At 43.2% G+C, this 20,961-nt stretch overlaps 1 protein-coding gene across 2 annotated transcripts in view; it reads left to right on the forward strand.

The window, feature by feature from the left end:
* LOC138583261 (zinc finger protein 569-like) overlaps positions 1 to 20,961 on the forward strand; it is a 180,779-nt gene that overhangs the window by 20,505 nt on the left and 139,313 nt on the right. For both annotated transcript variants that reach the window (XM_069655338.1, XM_069655340.1), the window contains exon 2: positions 14,050 to 14,170. In XM_069655338.1, coding sequence (XP_069511439.1) covers positions 14,050 to 14,170 — 121 coding nt within the window. The remainder of the gene's footprint in view (positions 1 to 14,049; positions 14,171 to 20,961) is intronic.

The raw sequence follows: 20,961 nt of genomic DNA on the forward strand, positions 1-20,961 counted from the left end.
CAGCTGAAGAGTATTTTCTGTCTTCCTTTTTTATATAATTGCCAGAGCAGCATCAGAAGCCATGTCATTGCCAGACTGCAAACAAAGTGCTGCAAGAGGAGAGAAAACAAACTTAGAAACTAGCCCTTTCCTCCTTTGTACTCTTGTTTGACAAAGTGCTCTGTAAGTCATGTGGCAAAGGAATAGGTTTCCCACTTGTATTATATAAATTATATATTTGGGCTTCCAATCGAAGGATGCTCCATGTACGGTTTGCCTCAACCTTAAAGGGGCTTGTATACGAATTGTTCGTTTTACAACTGTTCGAATTACAATTGACCTTTTCACAATTGACCGAATTGTGAAGGTCAATTGTAACATATATGTGGGGGGAAACCCCCCACAAACCCCCACCCAATACCAAACCCCAAATTCGGTCAATTGTTCATTCGAACAATTGTAAACGAACAATTTGGGTAATACCTTAAAGGGGGTTCCCACTTTCTTAGCCCAGGTTCCCTATTCCAAAAAGGCTTGCTACCAGATTGAATTACTATATGTAAAAAGGTGCAAACTGGGGTAAAGCTGTGCCCCTCTTGAAAGGTTTTTCCCACCTTGAATATAAACCAAGAATGAGACATTTTCACAGAACAACAGTCACATAGTTACATTTATTTAGCATCAACAAAACACTCGAGCGGAGAGAGGCAACAACATATGTTTCGCTAGGGCTCTCTGCCTTACTTAAAAACTTTTTCCCTTAAATACTATTTTCTCAGCTGCGCTAGCATGACACGTAAATAACACAGGGTACTTGAAAGGTAAATTACTGACAGGTTGAACTGAAAGTTTGGTGAGTAATTATAGTGAAATACAAATAGACATGCATGGAGGGCTCAACGTGTGTTCTTTTCTATCCTTAGCCTGAGCTCAGGGGGGGAGGGTCATCACCTGATGGTATTTGTGCGTGCTATTTTGACCTCAAGCTATTTCCTAGCTTGAGAGCAGTGCCTGCAACTTTACGAACACACAGAGGTTGTTTGAGATACTGTTTGTGGACCACAGCAAAACTGTTGTGGGATATTTTGACAAAGAAAAGAGAAAGAACTTGTGTTAATGGGACGTCCTAGATGACCTATTTGCGGTAGAATAATGGCCCTAGCATGCCTTTCTTCTAGATGACTGCATCTCAACCTGTTCCCTCGCTTTGCTCTCCCTTCACCATTCTCCTCTCATCTCCACTGTCCTTTCTATCTCTCTCCACCTTTCACTCAGCTTTTCTACCATCCTCCTGATCTTATCACTTCTCTCACTTTCCTGTGTCCACCTTCTTCCTGCTCTTATACCTCCCCTCACTACTTCTACCTTTGTTCTTCTCCATATCTCCATCTCCCTCTATTCCCTCTGCCTCCCTCTCCTAATCTTGCTAAAATATCATAAATCCCTCTCTCACTAACTCCCAAGCATACAACACAGTTTGTACCACTCTCTAAATCGCAGCACATTCGTTACCTTCACTCTCTCCAAACAATCCACATGTCTACTCCAAAACCTGATCCAGCAGCTCAAAACTCCACTGCAGCCTCCTAAAACATTCCCCATGTGAGTAAACAGTCTTTTCCTCCTGTTCTGGCTGGGCCATGTCTGTTGATTTCAGGTGTATAGTAGTACTTGTAGTCCAGGTTCTTCTTTGTGTTGGGCTGCTTTCCAGAATCCACAATCCCTCGCAGGTTTTCTAGATGTCTGGTGCATGCTCATTGCAGTATTTTCTGTGTCTGGCATTAGGCTGCTCTGAACACAATAACTCTGCAAAACCACCTGAAAGGGAACTGATTAGAACACAGGCTAATGGGCAGAGGCACCAATGCATATACACGGCTGTATACATGCTGGTGACTGGGATCCACCTCAACGTCCCCATACCACTTCTGGGATGGCCTGTTCCTATCGCTGCCCTGGTAGGCCGCTCACCATGGGTTGAGAGGAGTTCTTGGCCCTCTTTGACAGAGTCAGACTGGGTAACGAGAGCCCAATAAAAACAAACATGTAAACTGTGTCACAGATGGCCCAGTCAAAGAGTCTGTTCAACAATGTTTCTATTCTTTTGTGGGTGCTAGGGCTGTTCCTCTCTCCCTCAGCTGGCTTTGACTCCCCTCCCTAACACAAGTGTCTGTAAGCTCTGGTTAGTGCTACCAATTGTTTGACGATTGTTGACACGTACTGTCTAAAAGACTGACTTACTCTCAAGATGATTACCTGAATGGTGGCTATTTAAACTCCCTTAGGGGCTTCATAACTATCTCCACTCTATCCAAAGGTTAGTGCTCTAATGAGGATGGTGCCTGCCTTGCAATGACGCTGGTTTGATTCAGGGTTTCACATCACGCTCGCTCTCTCCTCTTCCTTTTTCTGTTTCCCTTCTCCCACTTTACTCTCTCTTCTCTCCCCTGTCCCTCTGAAGTTTAACACAGTCTAGTTCTCGCCTCCACCCTTTGCTGTTACTACTCCCTACTTGTCACTACTACTACTCCCTCCATTCCACTACCACTCCTTCCCTCAGACTACTACTCCCTTCCCTACTCGCCCACAACTGCCCTCCTCCACACTACTACTCACTACTCTTCCCTCCAACTACCCCAACACCCTCCTTTCAACCAGTCTCATCCACTTGTCAACCACTCCTTACTCTAATCTCACTAATCCACTACACAAACAACACACTACAGAACTACTTGCAGTACTAAGCCAATACCTTATCTACTCCATGAATATCCTACACAATCTGCTGCTCCCCCCTTCCTCCTTTGGTCTCTTGGGCGTCCTTCACCTTTGGTCTCACCCAAAAAGCTCACATTTCCCATCCCCTGCTTGAATCCCCATCCATATGTGAAGATTGGATAACTGTCCTTGGCTAATCTGTCCACATCTACCCCACCGGGACTTTTATATGCAATGAAAAGTCCTAAGAAGGGATTTAAGCCCCATTCACTTTCCCTGTGCAGCATTGCAGCGTACTTGAGATGGCTGCTTAGAAAGTCCAATGTTCAACATTGTGTTCTGGGACATGTTTCCATGGTGTACCTGGCTAAGTTTGTTGGGGAAGGAGTGCTCCTTTTCGCCTTTTTGTCCCTGGTGGTCTAGGGGACTTGAATAATTTTTTGTGAGCTCAGCGGCCAGCTATGCCAGACCCGTAATGTGAATCTCCATGCTCTGTCGGTGCATGGCCGCAACTGGTGTCTCCCTTTCACTAGTGGTGCTTTGCTGCGGTCGGGTATCTGCGGGCCGAGTTTTCTGTTCACATTCTTTTTCCTCTATTGCCTATCTGCATCTCATTTTGTCTGCTCTGTGTGCGGGGCACTGACGCTGTTTTATTTGCTTGGCCTTCATTGTTCGCTTTTTGCATCAGGCTGCCAGACTCTGAAAATGAAAAGGGACAGTGGTCATTATCTGAGAACTTTCACAAGACTTCAAACTGGCTGGGACACTGGTCAAATAATAACTATGGGCACACGCAGAAAGATATTTGCCAGTTTTTTTTTGGCTGAGTTAAATCTATGGATTAAAGCCAAGAAGATGTTGCCAGCAAATCAGATAGGATTTCGGCCAAAGGCAAACACAATGCATAACATTTTTATTCTGACATCGGCTATCGAATACTCCTGGAAACAACATGGGCCAAATGTCTATTGTGCCTCTATTGACTTCAGTGCGGCATTCAATACTGTTCTCAGAAACAGACTATGGAGAAAACTTAGTTCATGGGGTATTCCTACAGGTCTGTTGAAAATGTTAATGTTGTTGTAAGCAGAAACTACTATTCGTATTCGCCTAGATGGCCGGGGCAAACTTTCAGCGCCCATAGCTATGTCGGGGGGTTAAGCAGGGTTGCATTGTGGCGGCAACCCTGTTCACCTGTACCTGGCTGACATGTATGTGCACTCTATGACGTTGTCGATTAGTCCAGTAAAAGTTGGAACTGCCAAGATAAGTTGGCTTGCAAATGCGGACGACTTGCTATTAGTAGATCTCATCGCTAGTGGCCTTCAAAATTTGCTAAATGCCTTATCGGAATATGCCAATTTAAATGGATTGAAAGTTAACGTACAGAAAAGCAAAGTTATGTTGTTCAGTGAGAATAAAAACACAAAACATTATACTTGGAACATAGAAAACACTAAATTGGAACAAGTGAGAGTGTACACATATTTGGGTGTCATGATAGATGATAAGCTAAAGTGGGATTCCCATTGGCATGCAACTGAAGAAAAATGTATGAAATCAGCCAATGCAATAAGTCAATTCATAGGGAAGAATGTTGGTTTGTCCACGCATGCCATATTGTTGATCTATTCTGCCAAAATTCTGCCTCTATTATTATATGGTTGTGAGATCTGGGGGCACAACTATTTGAATGTCCTCAAACATTTTCAAGCATTCCTGATTGGGAAAATATTTAGAATGCCAAGGAATCTCACGATTGAGTATATTCATTTAGAATTTGAAATGAAAGGGGTTGTCATAGAATGCCTGCGAAAAATGGTTATGTGTTTAGAAAACTTGATGTTGTTAGATAATGATACAATCACAGTTATGTATAGGCAAGCCTATTTAAAAACTAAAAGTATTCCACTATTGGGACAATGGGAAAAATTACCAAACAGCATATGAAATGGTCAGCTAGCTATGACCGATCACCAAATAGTGTATCTCAAAATAAGTTCAAACTCTGGCTAAAAAATAATATGCAAGTGTATAGTCAAGAGTCTCATTTGGTTGAACTAGCGACTAAGAGGGTAAGCGGGCGATATGGCCAATACTGGCTGACACGGACCACCAGGCCCTTGTATAAAACAGCTTATCCTAACTTATAAATATTTAGAAATTTTCTCCTAAAGAAATGTACTTCTTGTGAAACTTCAGAAGTTGTGGGACTAAAGCTGGGAAGATCACAAACAGAAAGACTGTGTCGCGCATGTGGGTGCAATATGGTGGAGACATTAGAACACTTGCTTGTTTACTGCGTAAGATTCGTACAACGTTTTTAAAATCAAATGACAATGCAGTGGATAGTAGCGAAATGTTTGAAATATGGCCATATTTTATGAAAGGATATTATGTAAATTGTATATCATATAGAGAAACTTTATTTTAAAATACTGATGATTTTTAAAGGTCTGTTATTTATTAATTTTAAAATTGTGTCTTAGAGAAATATGTTAGTTTTCAAATTTGGAAGGAGGGTGACATGTATGGTCAATGAGCTATCACAACTGTATTGTAATTAGTACTGTAATATGTTTATTAATCATGTTTGATTTATAATGTGTTTGTGTATGTATGCAATTTTATGTTGTGTTTACAAAGCCGCTGGCTATAAGTATATTACTAATAAATTAAATGAAATGATAATAGGAATTCGATGCCAAGTAAGACTTCCGAGAGTCCGGGCATTACGATCATGTGTATTTGGACTTCTTGAACAGTAATGGTAATGACTTCAGGATAGATATCAATGCCCGGATCTTTGCTCTTCCAGTGAGATTATGTCAGCTTGTACGGCAATTGTCTTGCTCTCAGAATCTAGGAGGACTTTGGCTGGGAGTCCCTGTATTTCCACAGAAAGATGAAATTTCTGGTTTTGTTTCCACAGTTGTACACACTCCACCGGCTCACAACTCTGGTTCTCCCTCTTCCGAGAACAGGTTGGCGAGATATTCGGTATTCGATTCTGTGTCGGTTCAACGAGCCAGGTTAGCCTGTTGGTCAAAGTTGCTACTGATTGGAGGATACCAATCTCCACCTGTTCCTTTTTGGATTTCTCCAGGCAGAGCGTGGCTAGATATCCCAGTTTTCCATAGGCATGACACAGAAGAGGTTCTGGTCGAGATAGGGGTTTGGCTCTCTGTGCGTCGGTGAAGGTTTGTGACCTTTGTTTATAGTCGATAGGTATTAGGATTTTGGGACCCAGTCTTCTAAGGATTGGACTCTGGTCTCTTTCCCATGCGTGTGATCTTGGGTTGTTTATTGTTTTAATGGGCTCCACTGGCTTCCTGGACCCACATGGCTTTTTGATGGGCTTTGGCGGTCTGTATAGCCTCCTCCAGCGTGGGTTTGTGGAGCTGTTCGATGATCTTCTGAAGGCAGTGGTAGTGAGTCTATAAAGTGCACAAGCCCAGCATGTCCTTCACTTCCTCGTAGGTTGTATCTAAGAGCCACTTAGTTAGCAGATCTCTTACTCCATAAGATAGATGTCGAGGAGTTTCTCACTGACTTAGACATAGATGTCGGAAGTGAAACCGACGGTGCTCTCGGTCTTGGCCTAGTCTCTGAAGGCTACCCCTCTTCAAATCGGCATTGGGGTTCCTCCCATCTGATTGAGGGCCTGGAATGCTCAGGGCTCTTGCTGGTGATGTGGAGTGGCTTATAAAAGATTTTCCTTTAGGTATTTACTGCATTCTATTTCTTTTGTCACCATAATGTTGGGTTTTAGGAACGAAGAAGCGTTAAAAAATGAAAAACTTTAAAGAAATTAGGAGATGTGTTTGTGAGAATCTGTGTCCTCCGCAGAATTACCTATTGGTCAGATTAACATATTGCTATGACTTCTTTAAATGGTGGATTCCACTAATAGAGTATCAAATTTGGACCATTGGATGCGAAACCTTGGATTGTTGTTTGAAATGTGTCATTTTTGTGTTGTTGTATGTGACATGTGTTCTCATAGGTAGTTAGTTAGTGTAGGGCTCTGTATTTACTTTTGTTTATATGTGCAATTTCAATAAAACATTTGTCGGATGAAATACTTCATATTTTTCTAAATCGTTATAAACAAAAAAGCTTCCCTACAGCAAGTGTATATCTACTTTGATGACTTATGTTTCCCTCTTGTAGAGGTCTGTCTAATTTTTTGCTTCTTTCACTGATATGGCATTAATCTGGCCGTGTGGGATTTTGGAATTGGAAACTAGCTCAATTGGGTAGTCATATTCTCATAGTGGCAGTAATTGTTCTGCATCCTCTGAGAACACATTTTGGAATTCTTATTACTGTCGAATATCTACTGATCCTTTTCTTCTTTCATAACTCTTACCGTATATTGTTTATAAATCGTGCTGTGTGGTGGACTACAATTTTCCCAACACTACTCTGAGGAAAAGGGTAATGTTTGTCTCCTCCAATCAATGCATGGAAAGTTCCTCTTTAGCTAGGAGACGCCTAGTATGATGCGGAAACTAGGAGACAGTATGACATCAAAACACATTTTCTTTAGATACCTCACTTGGGTTACAAAGCCAGTGATTTTGTTTCTGTGCACTCATCCACTGGCGTTAAATGTTTCCGATCTACCAACCATAGGGGTTCTGGTCATGCCTTTAGTACAGTTGGAATCCCATGTGCGGTTGCAAATTCTGGATTGATAAAATCCCCAAAGGCTCCCAAATCTAATAATGCCCCTACTGCTCAAGGGCCTACGACAAGGGATAGGAAAATCCGTAGAAGGTAATGTTGTTGGTTCGGAAACGGGGTGACGTTTCTAGCTTTGACTTTGCCCATTCTTCATGGTGGAGCTTTGGTGTTTCCTGCCATGCTGAAACAGTTCCTTATATAGAATCTGTCTTTGCCAAAATACATGCACAGAATCTTTTGTCTACGTCTTTTGCGTTCGGCGGGGGGTTAAGATATGCATAGGTTTTCTTGACCCTTCACCCCTAGCTGCTTTTACCTGAGGTTTCTTAAGCTCCTTATTTCTTACCTGCCCTCGAGATTAATCCTGTTCATCAGCCTGTAGTCTGAGATTGATTTACCCCATTATTGTAGTGGGTCCACTAATGATAAGTCATTTAGTTCTTCTTTTAACCCTCCATAAAAGGCTATGGAGGCTGATGTACACGCCCACTTTGCTGCTGCTTGCAATTGTTGGAACCTAGCAATGGAGGCCTCCAAATCCACTGAGCCATGTCTTAACATAAGTCATTCCATATGCTTTGTCTGGGAGAACTAGCGAGTGACGTTGAGGGCATTGGCCACAAACAAGACAGATACAGAGAAAATAAAGGACTGTTTTCCACCAAGGAGACAGCTGTGAACAAATGCGAAAAGGAGGGATTGCACTACCTTAACCTTACTTGGCATGAACCAAATGAATCTAAGTGATTGTAAAAAAAAAAAATCTTTATTTTACTTGTCTTTCGCAGACATAAACATACATAGATAATACAGAGCAAAGTATTTGGGCGCTGGGCTACAAAGATGAGTATGGCAGTCAACATTCCACTCAGTATGTAATACAAACTGCACCCCCATACCGGAGCGCTAATTTTTCGTGTTAGTGCTGCAATCCTCAACAGTTTGGTCTGGCTCCACTCTGCAAGTTGTTTAGTAAGTAGGAAACTCACACCATATGTCCCTAGGCCTAGACATACTTAACCAGATAGATATATATAGTTCCTAACAATCTTCTGCCCAACTCTGGAAATCCAATCTTGTTGCATTGGTGGATTGGTTTTCTTCCGTGTTTAGAAAGGTTTGAATGCGTTTTCCTGAATGTTCCCCCACAATCTGATCATCGCATCTATAAGGGAGTATGAAGCGAATGCTGCACTATCGCTGCCAATGTATCGATCACTTGTTTCTAGAAATTCTGAAGGGTAGCACAGTTCCACAGCATATGGAGGTAACAAGTCCAATCACTTTTCCACCGGGAGCACCTGCTGTCCTGGTCTGGGTATATCACCTGGAGCTTGTCAGGTGTGTAATATAATCTATTGAGTATATTATATTGATTGAGTTTAAAGCTGGAGCTAAGGGATATAGATTTAGTCAGTGAACACATTGTATACTATTGTACATCAGTAATTTCGATTTCCAATTCCTCTGCCCATGTATTTCTAATCCAGGGTACCAGCCCACCAGTCTTATCAATTATCATCTCATACAGTATCGCCAGTATTCTACGGCGTCCATAGGAATTGCATATGTACACCAGAAAATAATTATCTGCTGGTTCGGCTGGGTATGTATCCCACTATCCTGATATCGCCGCAAGCATTCTATAGAATTGTAAAATGTCAGTCACGGTACTCCCTGCACCCCTGTGTCCAAGTCTTCATGGTCATAAACGTCCCATCTGGGAACAGGTCCTCCAAATATCCTGCAATTCTAGCTTACCCATATGGTCAGTCAGACTGCAACTAGCCTTATAGTGGTTTGGGGCTGTCCCCGTTTTGTCCATGTCTTGGTCCAGTTCATGTCTCCTGCCCAGATTACCAGGATCAGTGGAAATGTGCAAATGGTATCAGCAATAGCATAATATAAGTCATGTGTGTCTACATTCCGCCATATGTATTGGGAAGCAGTACTTCAGCTCCCTCCAGTACCCCGTGTAAAATCACATATCTACCCTTTGGGTCGACACAGGTACCTTTGACCATGAATTTAAGAGTTTTGTGCATCAATATCATGACCCCTCTATATTGAGTTGAGTATGATGTAAAGTATTTGTTGGGACACCAAGAGGATGCAATCTGATGGTTGATTGCTGCCATAGGCTGTGTCTCCTGAAGGAAGAGAACATAAATTCTATGCCTTTTGACATATGCTATTATTTGCCGAGCCTTCATATAACTTTCTAGGCCCCTAACATTCCAGCATAAAAGATTAATCACCCCCATGGGAACATTATTTGGTGCCTAACCTGCAAGGATCACCCACCTTTGCAGCATGGCAATCCCAGCACCCCACCAGCGCACATCACTGTCCACATTTGTCTGCCAAAACACTTTTTGAAACTTATCAAACCCCAAATGGTCCCGCCCCATCCCCCCACCCTGACACAGGGCAATGATGTCCCTCCTGTCCCCAACTTCAAGGGTCTGCCTCTGAACTAGATGAACCACATCATAACATACCAACTTAACAATGCAAATCTGCATGGGGGAGCTATTGCTTAACTTCTCTCGTGCCCACTTTAACAACACCCACCGCCAGTTGACCGGATAAAATGTTAAAGTAGTATACCATAGACCCTGCTAATTAACGTGAAAGCGGGGCGCACATCCTCGGTCATATCAACATCCATTCAATAGACGACACCCTAAAAGAACTTCCAGGCACCTTATTAGGATAAATTAGTAGTCTCCTGGCCTAAGTGTTAGGCCACCAATCTCTCCATTTTCATTATTGTGGCGAGGAAGGGGAATATTTGCTTCGATGTACCTGACCACTTACTCTGGTGTTGTGAAGAATAGTTTCTTCCCTTGGTGTTGAAATTCCAGACGTGCCGGAAATAGCATTGCATATTGCACCGACCTGTCCCTTAGTTGTTTCTTTACTCCTGCAAATGTTCTGCATTCCTGCTGGACTGCAGCGGAAAAATCCATGTAGATGTGGATGTTGGGTGATTCATAACAGAGGAGGCTTCTCTCCCTAGCCAGTCATAGAATAAGGTTGCGGTCTCGATAGTTCAACAGGCGGACCAACATGGGCATATGCAGACCCCAAGGCCTTGGCTTTGCCGCACGCGACCTATGGGCTTGCTCCACTACAAATGACGTTGAAAATGGTGGATCTTTTAACAGTTCCCTGAGGAGAGTTTCTATTGCAACTTCCATGAGCCCTTTGCCAAACCCTTTCAGTAAAGCCACCATGCAGATGTTGTTATGTCTGGACCGAGATTCAAGATCGTCACATTGTTGCAGGGTGCGCTTGAGATCCTTGGACATGGAGGTCACTTGTGTTTTTAATTCCACAGCGTCCTCTTCTGCTGTCCCGATGCGGGCCTCCGCCTCGGTCAACCTGGCACTTTCCCCACTCCATCTTTGCACTCAGCGCTGCAAATTTGGTATTAATGTAATCGAGTTTACCAGTCACAGACGCAAAGCCAGATTGCATGGTGTGCATGATCTGTCTCAGATCAGGCATATCCGGGGCCACCGCTTCGGCATTATCTCCAGTAGCATTCCCAACATCCAGTGAAGGTTTAGTAACCTGCCTAGTGAAGGGATCAATATTGCTTTGTTTTTTGTGAGCACCACTTCCCTTTGTCATGATCTCGGTAGGAGGCCTCCTGGTACACAGGCCCAAATCTAACATTCTTTCTATGATGGCCCGCCAGCCCCCAATCTCCTGAGATTCGCGCAGGAGTCAAAGAGGGTACTGCAGCTCAATGAGAGGCGAAAGTCACTGCCGGTGTCTAATCTGGTCTGGCCCAGCATGAATAGGTGCCCACTGGGGAACTACAGCCACTGTACAGTGTTTCTCTCCTACCAGGTTGTGCATTAACACCCACAGTTTACTCACACCGGATGAGATGGCAGTCCCCTCGCCAAAGCCATTTGCTATTAAACCAACATCACAGAAGCAAACCACAAGAGCAAACCTCTATTGTCAAACCACCAATACCATCCTATAAGACATTATCGGCCAAGTGTACCAGAATCTTTCAACATATCAGTTCCAGTTTACATGCAACTTTTGTCCCTTTCATTCCTCTATGGACCATATGCTTCTGGGCCTCCTTCAAGGCTGTCACACTTACAGGCCTCACTGCCAACCTGTAAACATTAAAAGGAGAACTGGCAGGGGGAAGACCCGTTGGGTGGGACGGTTCGTCCCGTAACAGGGCCTAATGGATCTGCTACGTGTGACCATTCAACGCAACTGCCGGTGAGAGCCTCCTGGGACGTTCTGAACTTTGCGGTCAAAATCCTGCTCAAATTATGTTGCAGGATACATACTGAGGTACTAAAACAAGGTAAACATATGGTAATACTGCAGGCTGGCCTTGAGAGTTGCTTGGAACTCGCACGCTTAGACATGACGGATCAGGGAGGCGCTTCTCAGTCTGAGGATCCTGGTTTCCAACAGCAGTCTGTTGGACTTCTCGGCACATTTGCCGCTAAATTACACAATTCTTAAGCAGCGACGATTGAAAAACAAGCTAGAGAAAGCTGCTACAAAAAAAGGCAGATCATGTTGTGCCTGTTAACACTCAGTCCCAGCTACTAAATTCCACTATTGTATCAAGGACCAGCCAGCAAAAATTGGTGCAGCGCCAAAAGAAAAGGGAGAGGAGTCAAAAGAAGCGCGAGGGAACTCTGACAAGATGGCTACTCAAAGATGCAGATGAGGAAACCCCATAATTGCTGGAGCCTGCGGTGTGTAGGCCGGGTCTGGCTGCATCCAGAGCTGAAGTACCTAAAGATGCTCCCATCCTGCAGAGGGCTGATTCCAGGATGCTACCAAAACCAGATAAAGCTGCCCAAAGGGATTTAAATGCCTCCCTGATTGTAGTACCCACTACCGGGCCAACGCTGGATCTCAGAAAATGTACTATTATGAGACTGGGGGGAACAGTCAAGTACCAACATATTAATAAAAGTGAACTCCTCAGAACCTGTGGTAAAATCCCGGCTCTGCGCATTGTTAGTTCTGCTGACTTTCAGCATGTAGAACCAATGAAGGGTGGGGGCATGAGGGGCTCCTGGGTGCATTGCTGTTTACCTGTTACAGCATCTCTGATAAGAGCCCAATTACAATCCCTGGAATTCTTGGGTTACAAGTTGAACAAGGTGGTTGTTCCTTCGGCAAAAGGTAGCTGTTGTAATTGTTGTATTAAACGTTCAAGCCACGTCAAGGAGGCTCCTATCCCTCTAACTAAGAGTGCACCGTCTGCTGCCACGCTAGATAATGCCATGGTTTGCAAATAGCTTCGGGTCATGATTGCTGGTGTGGAGGGTCCGCCACAATGAACATTTACCATGGCTTCTTGGAACACCAGAGGCCATTGCCATTTTCTTCAAAAAGGTCCCTCATTGGTTTTTTATTGCAACATGTTGTACTTATGCTTCAAGAAACCTGGCTGGTTGATCAGTTCTTAGAAGATGGTGTCTTTGTGCAACAGATTAAAGCAAAAAAGGGCCCGATATGGCGTCCCTCTGGTGGGCTTGTATCTACAGTTCGCCACAAGCTTAAGTCGCACACTATTCTCCCCAGTGATCCAGAAGGAAACATGTTGCCGGTTGAGGTGCTACTAAAGGGGTCATCCACTTTGAAGCAGCTGTTACTGATTAACATCTATGACCCTCCCTGTGGCTCCTTGACGGACGACATATTTTCCTTTGTAGACAGCGATTTCTAGGCGGGGTTTTGTTCAGGAAGAGGATGGTATCATTTTGTGTGGGGATCTGAATGCTAGATGTGGGGACCAGCTGATCGAGGGGAGATTTTCCTCGATATGCTCTGGTAGCAAAATGGAGCGAAAGGATGCATACACGAAAGGAAAAAAGTGGCGAAAGTTTATGGGTGAGTGGGAATTGGTCATTCTTAACGGCAGAAAATCTGAGGACATCCTGGGCTAAACATTCTGGCAGGCTGAGACCTGCAAGGCAACCTTGGACTATTTGTCCTGTAATGTTTCTTTTGTGGAAATGACCGAAAAGTTATCGGTTGAAAACCAAATAGTGGCCATGCTGGGCTAAGTGCCACTTGGACCCTGGGCCACTAGGACCAGTGTCCAAGGGGTCCTTCAAACCTGTAGGCCTCTCAAGCTGGCAATAGATTGGCATGGACTGAAGGTAATGTCTGGAGAGCCTGTCGTAAATTGTGGTATGAGCTCAACAAGACAAATGGCTTCGGCCCATGATTGCTAGGGTGGAGGGTCTGCCACAATGAACATTTACCATGGCTTCTTGGAACACCAGAGGCCATTGCCATTTTCTTCAAAAAGGTCCCTCGTTGGATTAAGGTCGTCAGGTATGTATGATATAAGTAAATCAAATCAAATCAAACCAAACTCTAATCATTGTACCTCATCAGGATGGATATGATGGGGCAGCCCTCCTCCTGGAGTATTGCTAACCTGCGGTGCAACACCATAGATAACCACTTCCCAAGACTTCTGTTACTGCACCCTATATGCTCCCTAAACCCTTGTGTAACTAGTTCAACCACACTCTGATGTGGCTGTAAGATTACATGTGGTAATCTATAAAACACCGGAAATAAGTAGATTTCATTTGACTAATTAGAGTGGCAAAGCATGTGATGTGATGTTTTATGTTTCCTGAACAGGTTGCATTTACTGACGCATCTGCTTGTTTCTCTGACGAGGAGTGGGCGCTTTTACACGAATGGCAGAAGGACCTTTACCGGAATGTGATGAAGGAGATCCACCAGGCTCTCATGTCATTAGGTAAAGTTTGACGGTCACCTCCTTACATCATCATCATTGTTACTACTTCATTGCTACCTTGCCAGCACTTAGCGCCCCTCCTTTCACCTATTTATGCTCAGTGTCTCGTTCAGGTTCAGCTGACCATTTAATTAAGGAAACGTTTTTTGTTATAAATGTTCTTACTTGTTAGATAATGAAACAGATCTGTGTTAGTCTCTTGTAATTTTATAAATATACTAGCAGAAGTAGACATACATGATAACACTGATCCTGTAGGTTGCTGTTCTGATTTGCTTATCGCGTGATGTGCTTTGCACCCTGAAGTAAACTGCATTGAGAATGGGCGTATGTGGCTGGCTGACATACACCAGAGCAGATGTTGGGGAAGGCGAGAGTTGGTGTGCTGCTGCATACTGGGCCCTTCTGTGCTCTCTCCCCACCTGTCGCCTCACCCTGGCATGGTCCAGTTCATTGTGGTGCATATATCTTGGAAACCGTGCATCCTAGGGACTGGACCTTGAGTTTTGTTCCTGATGTCGGGACCGGTCCTTCTACGACCATATTGATATTTCGCCGATTTCAGGCACCCGTCTCCTGTGCGAAGGTGCTGAAATCTGGGGAAAGGGCAGGGTTTTTCCAAATTTCATGTAGCTAGTAATGTCTGGGTGGTCCTAACAGGTAACTCTGCACAATTGGGTGAATATTGGTGAAACGGCGTGGAATTGTGTAAGGAACAATGCTTTGCCAAGCCACAAACACATTTTGACTTGTACTGAAACCCCAGGACCGGGGTGGGGTGTCCAAATGTCATGTAGCCAGTAATGTCTGGAGGGTCTTAACAGGTAACTATGCAAATTTGGTGCAGATGGGTGAAACGGTGTGGAATTGTACAAGGAACAAAGTTTTGACACAAATCCTGCCACAAACAAACTAATGTTGACATTTAAATATTTATATATATATAGATTGATTTTTAATTTTGTACTACAATCACACAGGATTTCTGCGGCTCTCTCTTAACCCCCCTCCCCATAACCTACCTGTTAATATTAGCATAGGTTACCATGGCCTCTTTTTAAAACCTCTATCGAGTGTGTATCATTAAACTTTGTAAATGCTTTTGTTTAATGTGGCACCTTGTAATGCTTTTTAGACATTGTCTACACTTAAACTAACGCCAAACTATCTCTGTAAATGCTAGTAGGGCTATTGTATGTGAAGGAAAGGCCTCTGCATAAAAAAACTATCGCTAGTTAGCTGTGAGTCGCTGTAAAACTGACGACGCAACAGATGAGACTGGTGCCGAAGTCATGTAATGCATCCATGTAGACTGGTTATCTATGATAATGTTCCATTTAAAGGAACATTTTGTACCATCTCCCACGTTTTGTGACCTTCCCCGTATTGAGATACAAATTAGGTTTGCAATCACTGGCCAGTAGGGTGCAGTGGAAACAGTTGTAGCCTATGAGCAAACTACAGCCAAATCCAGTATCTAATCTGTATGGGCTTCTTGGAAGTGGGGGGGTGGGACGCAGGGTGTGAGAACTAATGGTTTCATTCAAGAGCTATGTTCCAAATGTTTATCTTATCCTCCACAAAATTGGGTCATCAAGGGGGGGTTATGCTTACAAATGCCAACTTTATGAAAAATAAAAATCGTACGTTTGATTGGTCTAAAACTATAGATTCTACTGTAAAATCCAAATTGTATGGTCACATTCATTGTCTCCTATAAAAAAGGAGTTGGTACCCTAGAACCATATTTGATTCAATTCCCAGTGAAAAGTTTCAGGAAAAACTTTATGCATTTTCGTTTTAATGTTTTACTAACGAATGCAATTCTCAGCATGAGGCAGACAAATAATATGTGTGTGTCCTCCTGTAGGTTTGGTAAAGATATCTCCGTTCTGGAATCCTTGAGACACATTAATATACGGTCCGGCCTTGATGTTCCACATTTTATTTTTTTATTTAGTAAATATGTTTCTAACCTTCATTTTGTATCACTGGATGGTCTTTGGTTAAACATGTTGCATGGGGAAGAATATTTCGTTAAAAATGGGGTTAGTGAGATTCTTTAAGGATATATGTAAGCTGTTCTGATTATTTGGTGTCTAATCTATTTATATATTTGTATCCTTTGTAAAACACGTTGTGATATTGTCGTGTTAATATGTATATGATTCTGTGAACTGTACCTTTCTTTGTAAAAGGAAAGTGGTTAGATTTTGACGTATGTTTGTAAGATGTCTTGTTCAAATTAGTGTTCAAAGTTAACTTACGTTATATTATCCATTAATCTATGTTAAATCTTATTTTGTGAACGTTGTTTTACTTCATGAATGTGTGGAAATGGTTACTCTAATGAGTCAGCCGCCTCAAAGGGGCTCCACATGGCTACCCGGCTCAATTGCAATATCCCCAATGAATGCTTGGCACTTTGCAGTGACTGGGGTGAAAGGGAATGCCCGATTCGGCAGCCCTTGTCCTGGGGGGGCCGGTGGAGCATAACTGCCAATGGGATTCCACTTGCCCTGTCCCCTAGGGAGGTTATTGGGTTGCAGGCTCACCTCCCTAGTCCCAAAGGGGGTGGCTCCTCCTTGGTGAGAAGGGACACATTCCTTGGACTTGTCAAATGGTGCTCTCAAGACCAAGGTTGCCTGCCTGCTATGGGATGTATTACCTGGAAGAATTTAATTATTTTCATCTCTCCACTTCCTCTCTACCTCATTTAAAGCCCCTTCCACTCTTCCTAACCCTCTTTCTATTCATGGTCCATTGGTAATCTTCCGTTCTCATTTTCCTCCAGCAGACTAAGGTCTGGTGGTTTCTGGGTGAGAACATAATATACCCCGAATTCTCAGACAAGAATAGACACTTCGAGATCACTACACCAGTGAATTGGCACAGTATTAGAGCTTAACAATTAATTAATCCCCCCCTCTGCACTTGCACGTTCTGAACACTCACAGGGCATAGTAGGCTCGTCTCCCCTCCCTGTTAGTCTCACTTTTGTTTGCACTATTAATTAAGTTATTTATCGCTGTTGTAATTCATTGTCTACCTCAATGGTAAACAGCCTTGTCTTATTATCTTGTCCCTATTGGTACTTGGTTTTTATTTACAGTGTATGCGGTGGCAAAAGACTACAAGAACAGCTGTTTGTGGGGGCTTCTCCCCTCCAACTCCCCCCTTCCCCTATTAATGTAACTCTATTCGCGCCCCTCCGCCCCGACACCCTATATACTCTTCCCCACACCCCCCTATGTTTTTCGAAAAAGCAATTTTGGCAAAAAACACAAACAAAATAACTGGTGAAAAATGAACGTTGTACCTTTTTTTGCTGTTACAAGACTGCTTACGGGCAACGTGAGGGCAGCTGCTGGGGCAACCCGTGAGGCTTGAGGCCTCTTTCATTTGAAATTCCCTGTCACCGTCCCTGATTGTGGGCCTGGGCGCTAGCAAGCGTCTGGCGATTATCTTTTTCCTGGCCAATGATCAGCAGGAAAAATATAATTCCCAGCCATTTGCTAGCAGTCAGCCCCTCACTAATAGCCTTCCGACATGAGGCCTAAATGTGGTTGAAACGCAGGACTCCAGCAGGGCCGGCGTTCAGGCCTTTCATTTTTCATTTGAAAGGTGTTCGAGGCAAGGAGGCTCCTTCTAGCGGCTGCCCCCATGTTGGCAGTCAGGAGTCATATGACACGGCAACTGCTTTCATTCGGGACTTGAAAGGTGCACTTTTCAGTGCACACGTTACAAGCTGCATTTGCTGGAGCCTTTCAAGACATCACCTCCTGGGCCTATGCGGTATACCAAAGTATCCCAAAGTGTTCTTATCACCTCTTTGCCTTTTTACCTAGGTAGCTCTACATTAGCCCCTTGCTGCCAAAAAGTTATTAATAGCTTTTTGTGAGCGTTTAGTGTTTCATCTCCCTGCTGGCTTGTCCTCTCGTGATAATCTGTGGCTACTTAGCCCATTGGCTCCATCATAATGTATGCATCCCATGCTTTACTCAGGCTATTTGTTTTACTGCTCTAGGCAAGGAGGGGGGGTCCCCAAACATGATGAAAAAGGCCCCCATGAGCCGTGACAAATCTTCATTTGGCATTGGTCACGGCTCGCGGGGTCCCCCTTTGTCCTTTTAAAATGTTTTCTTCAGTTTTCAATGAACCAGTTGCTTGTGGCTGATCACTTGTATGCCAAAGACTGGCAAAATAGTCTAGCATGATAATAAGATAAAAATGGCATACACAGAGACATCTGATTCTTTATTGATGCCGGCTCATCCCATTGAAAATAAATGCCTTGCACTTGTTTCCGTTCTTGGCATTGTAGTCTGGAAAACAAAAAGATAAACTGTAAGCCAGCTTCTTTGAAGAATTGACTTGTTTGCATTTTGCAGGTACACATTCTCTGTTGTGGACTTTTGTGCTTTTGGAGTGTCACGATGATTTTCTATTTAGCTCGGTGTTTTGCAAGTCCACCTTATTGAACACATATTGCATGTGTAGCTTGGTGATATTTCCCACGGAAATTCCTCTGTATGCATTTATCGTCTGATAAGTAGTGTTGTTAATGTGGTGTTGGTCTCCAATCATGGAAACCCACAGGACTTCATTAGGTTATTGGAGGAACTATCACTGGTGCTAATTCCACAAGATTTTGTAGGTAAAGTGTAGGAAATACTCCTAGTATGGCAGTGTAGTAAAAGTGGTGATATTTTTTTTATGACCGCTTTTTTGCCACACCACACCACCATGCTCGTAATGACCCCCACAGACTACGGTCTGAATTATACACAATAGAATCAGGAAATCTGGCCTAAATTCCCAGCTTCACCACTTGACCAAAGTATGATATGTGATCCTGCCTAATTTTCTTTGCATCACAGTGCCTTCGTTTCCTCAGCTGACAAAACTGCAATTGCCTTGAAGTGATTCCTTTAGGTATGCACAACACAGAGACTCACTCGTGCATGGTATAGTGCATTTGCAGGCTGAAGTGGCTCTTATGTTACTCAAACAGCTTTGACCTATATATATATATATATTTTTTTTTTTTTTTCAAGGACATTTTTTTTGTTAAAGTGACTAAACTTAATGCCACAAAACCCTTGAAATTCAGCGCATTGGTGAAACTCTGGAGTGTTATTGGTATTGTAAATTCCTTCTCTTATAAAATATATGTGCTTTTGTGCTTTGCAACGGGAACGCACCGAGTTAAACCACTCCAGATTTTCAAAGAATATACAGCGAGCACAGCCGAAGGCCAGTGGTGCCAAAGAAAACTATGGTATAACAAAACCCTTGAAATTAAAGGAAAAAACATTAAAGTGCAGTTAAGGTGACAGCGCAATGGAAAACATAGGAGTGGTATTGGTATTGTAAATTCCTTCTCTTATAAAATATATGTGCTGTTGTGCTTTGCAACAGGAACGCACCGAGTTAAGCCACTCCTATGTTTTCCATTGCGCTGTCACCTTAATTGCACTTTAACTAATGTTTTTTCCTTGAATTTCAAGGGTTTTGTTATACCATAGTTTTCTTGGGCGCCACTGGCCTTCGGCTGTGCTCGCTGTATATTTTTCGCCACCACTTTCGCACGTGCTCACTGTTCTATATTTCAAATAATGTTTTTTTCAGCACTAGTAGCTACGGTTTTCTGCAGTGCCCACTGTATATTTTTCGGCACCACTGGCCATGGCCTTTGGCCGTGCCCACTATTGTATATTTGAAAATGAGTAACGCCCCACTAGCCTTGGCCATGTCCACATTATATTTTAAATCCATAACGGGTCACTAGCCATGAGCTTCGGTTAATGCTAGTGACACGGGCTTCATCCGTGTCCACTGTACATTTTACAGAACTACCAGGCCTTCAGATGTTTAAAATGCTTCCAAGCCACTGGCCATGTTCCAGTGATTTTTCACCCGCAATATCACTGTACCTGTACAAATATCTATTTTAGTTTTACCGATAACTGCGGCTATAATAGCAATGTACTACAAACAGTCGTGATTATCAGATGTGTTTAAATAGAGCCGCGATTATCGTGAAAAACAGCGACGCAACAAAACATGTTCCCCTGCACCCCCACTCACTCAACAAGTGCCACTCTGCTCATGGCAAGGACCCCACTCCCACTAACTCCCATTTGCCTCCCCAGCCGTCTCCCATACCCCCTCAAATACTTGTTGTTCCGTGTGACGCATTTTGCTTTCCCGATCTCGTATTCTCCGATAGCCACATTTATCCGACCGTATACCCACAGCCACAGAAAAACGTTCATTCTGCAAACTCTGCCCCTAGCCCACCTCCAATTCCCAAATTTAACACTGTGCCCACCTCTATCCGGATGCCATTTAACTGTTTTTCCACCTCCAAATAGCATGTTTCCGCATTTCTTTTTCCTTTATTTGCAGTTATAGCTGTGGAAATCCATCACTTTAGAAAAATAAATGTTGGCTTTTTCATTTCTGAAAGCCTCTGCTGCGATGCACCATGGGCGATAAAGCAATTTTTCTGAGAGAAAGCGCACCTTCTTCTCAATAAAATATATTTTAAAAAGTTCTCGCTGCGATAACCCCAAACGACAAAAGGATCGTGAGTCTTCGCTTTGTGCCTAAGTTGTTTCGGACCTGATCCAATCCCTCCAGCGATATTCGCTGTGCATTCAGGGACAAAAGGATTGTTTGTTTATGGGTAAAAGAATGGTGACTAGGCTGAAAGTGCTTTGTTATTTTTTAATAACTTGTTTATTTTTTAATCAATCTTTCCTGAAAAGTCCAATTGAAGGAGGTCG

Source organism: Ambystoma mexicanum, chromosome 3q, assembly GCF_040938575.1.
Source record: "Ambystoma mexicanum isolate Mex_15411 chromosome 3q, UKY_AmexF1_1, whole genome shotgun sequence".
In the NCBI taxonomy this organism is placed as follows: domain Eukaryota; kingdom Metazoa; phylum Chordata; class Amphibia; order Caudata; family Ambystomatidae; genus Ambystoma; species Ambystoma mexicanum.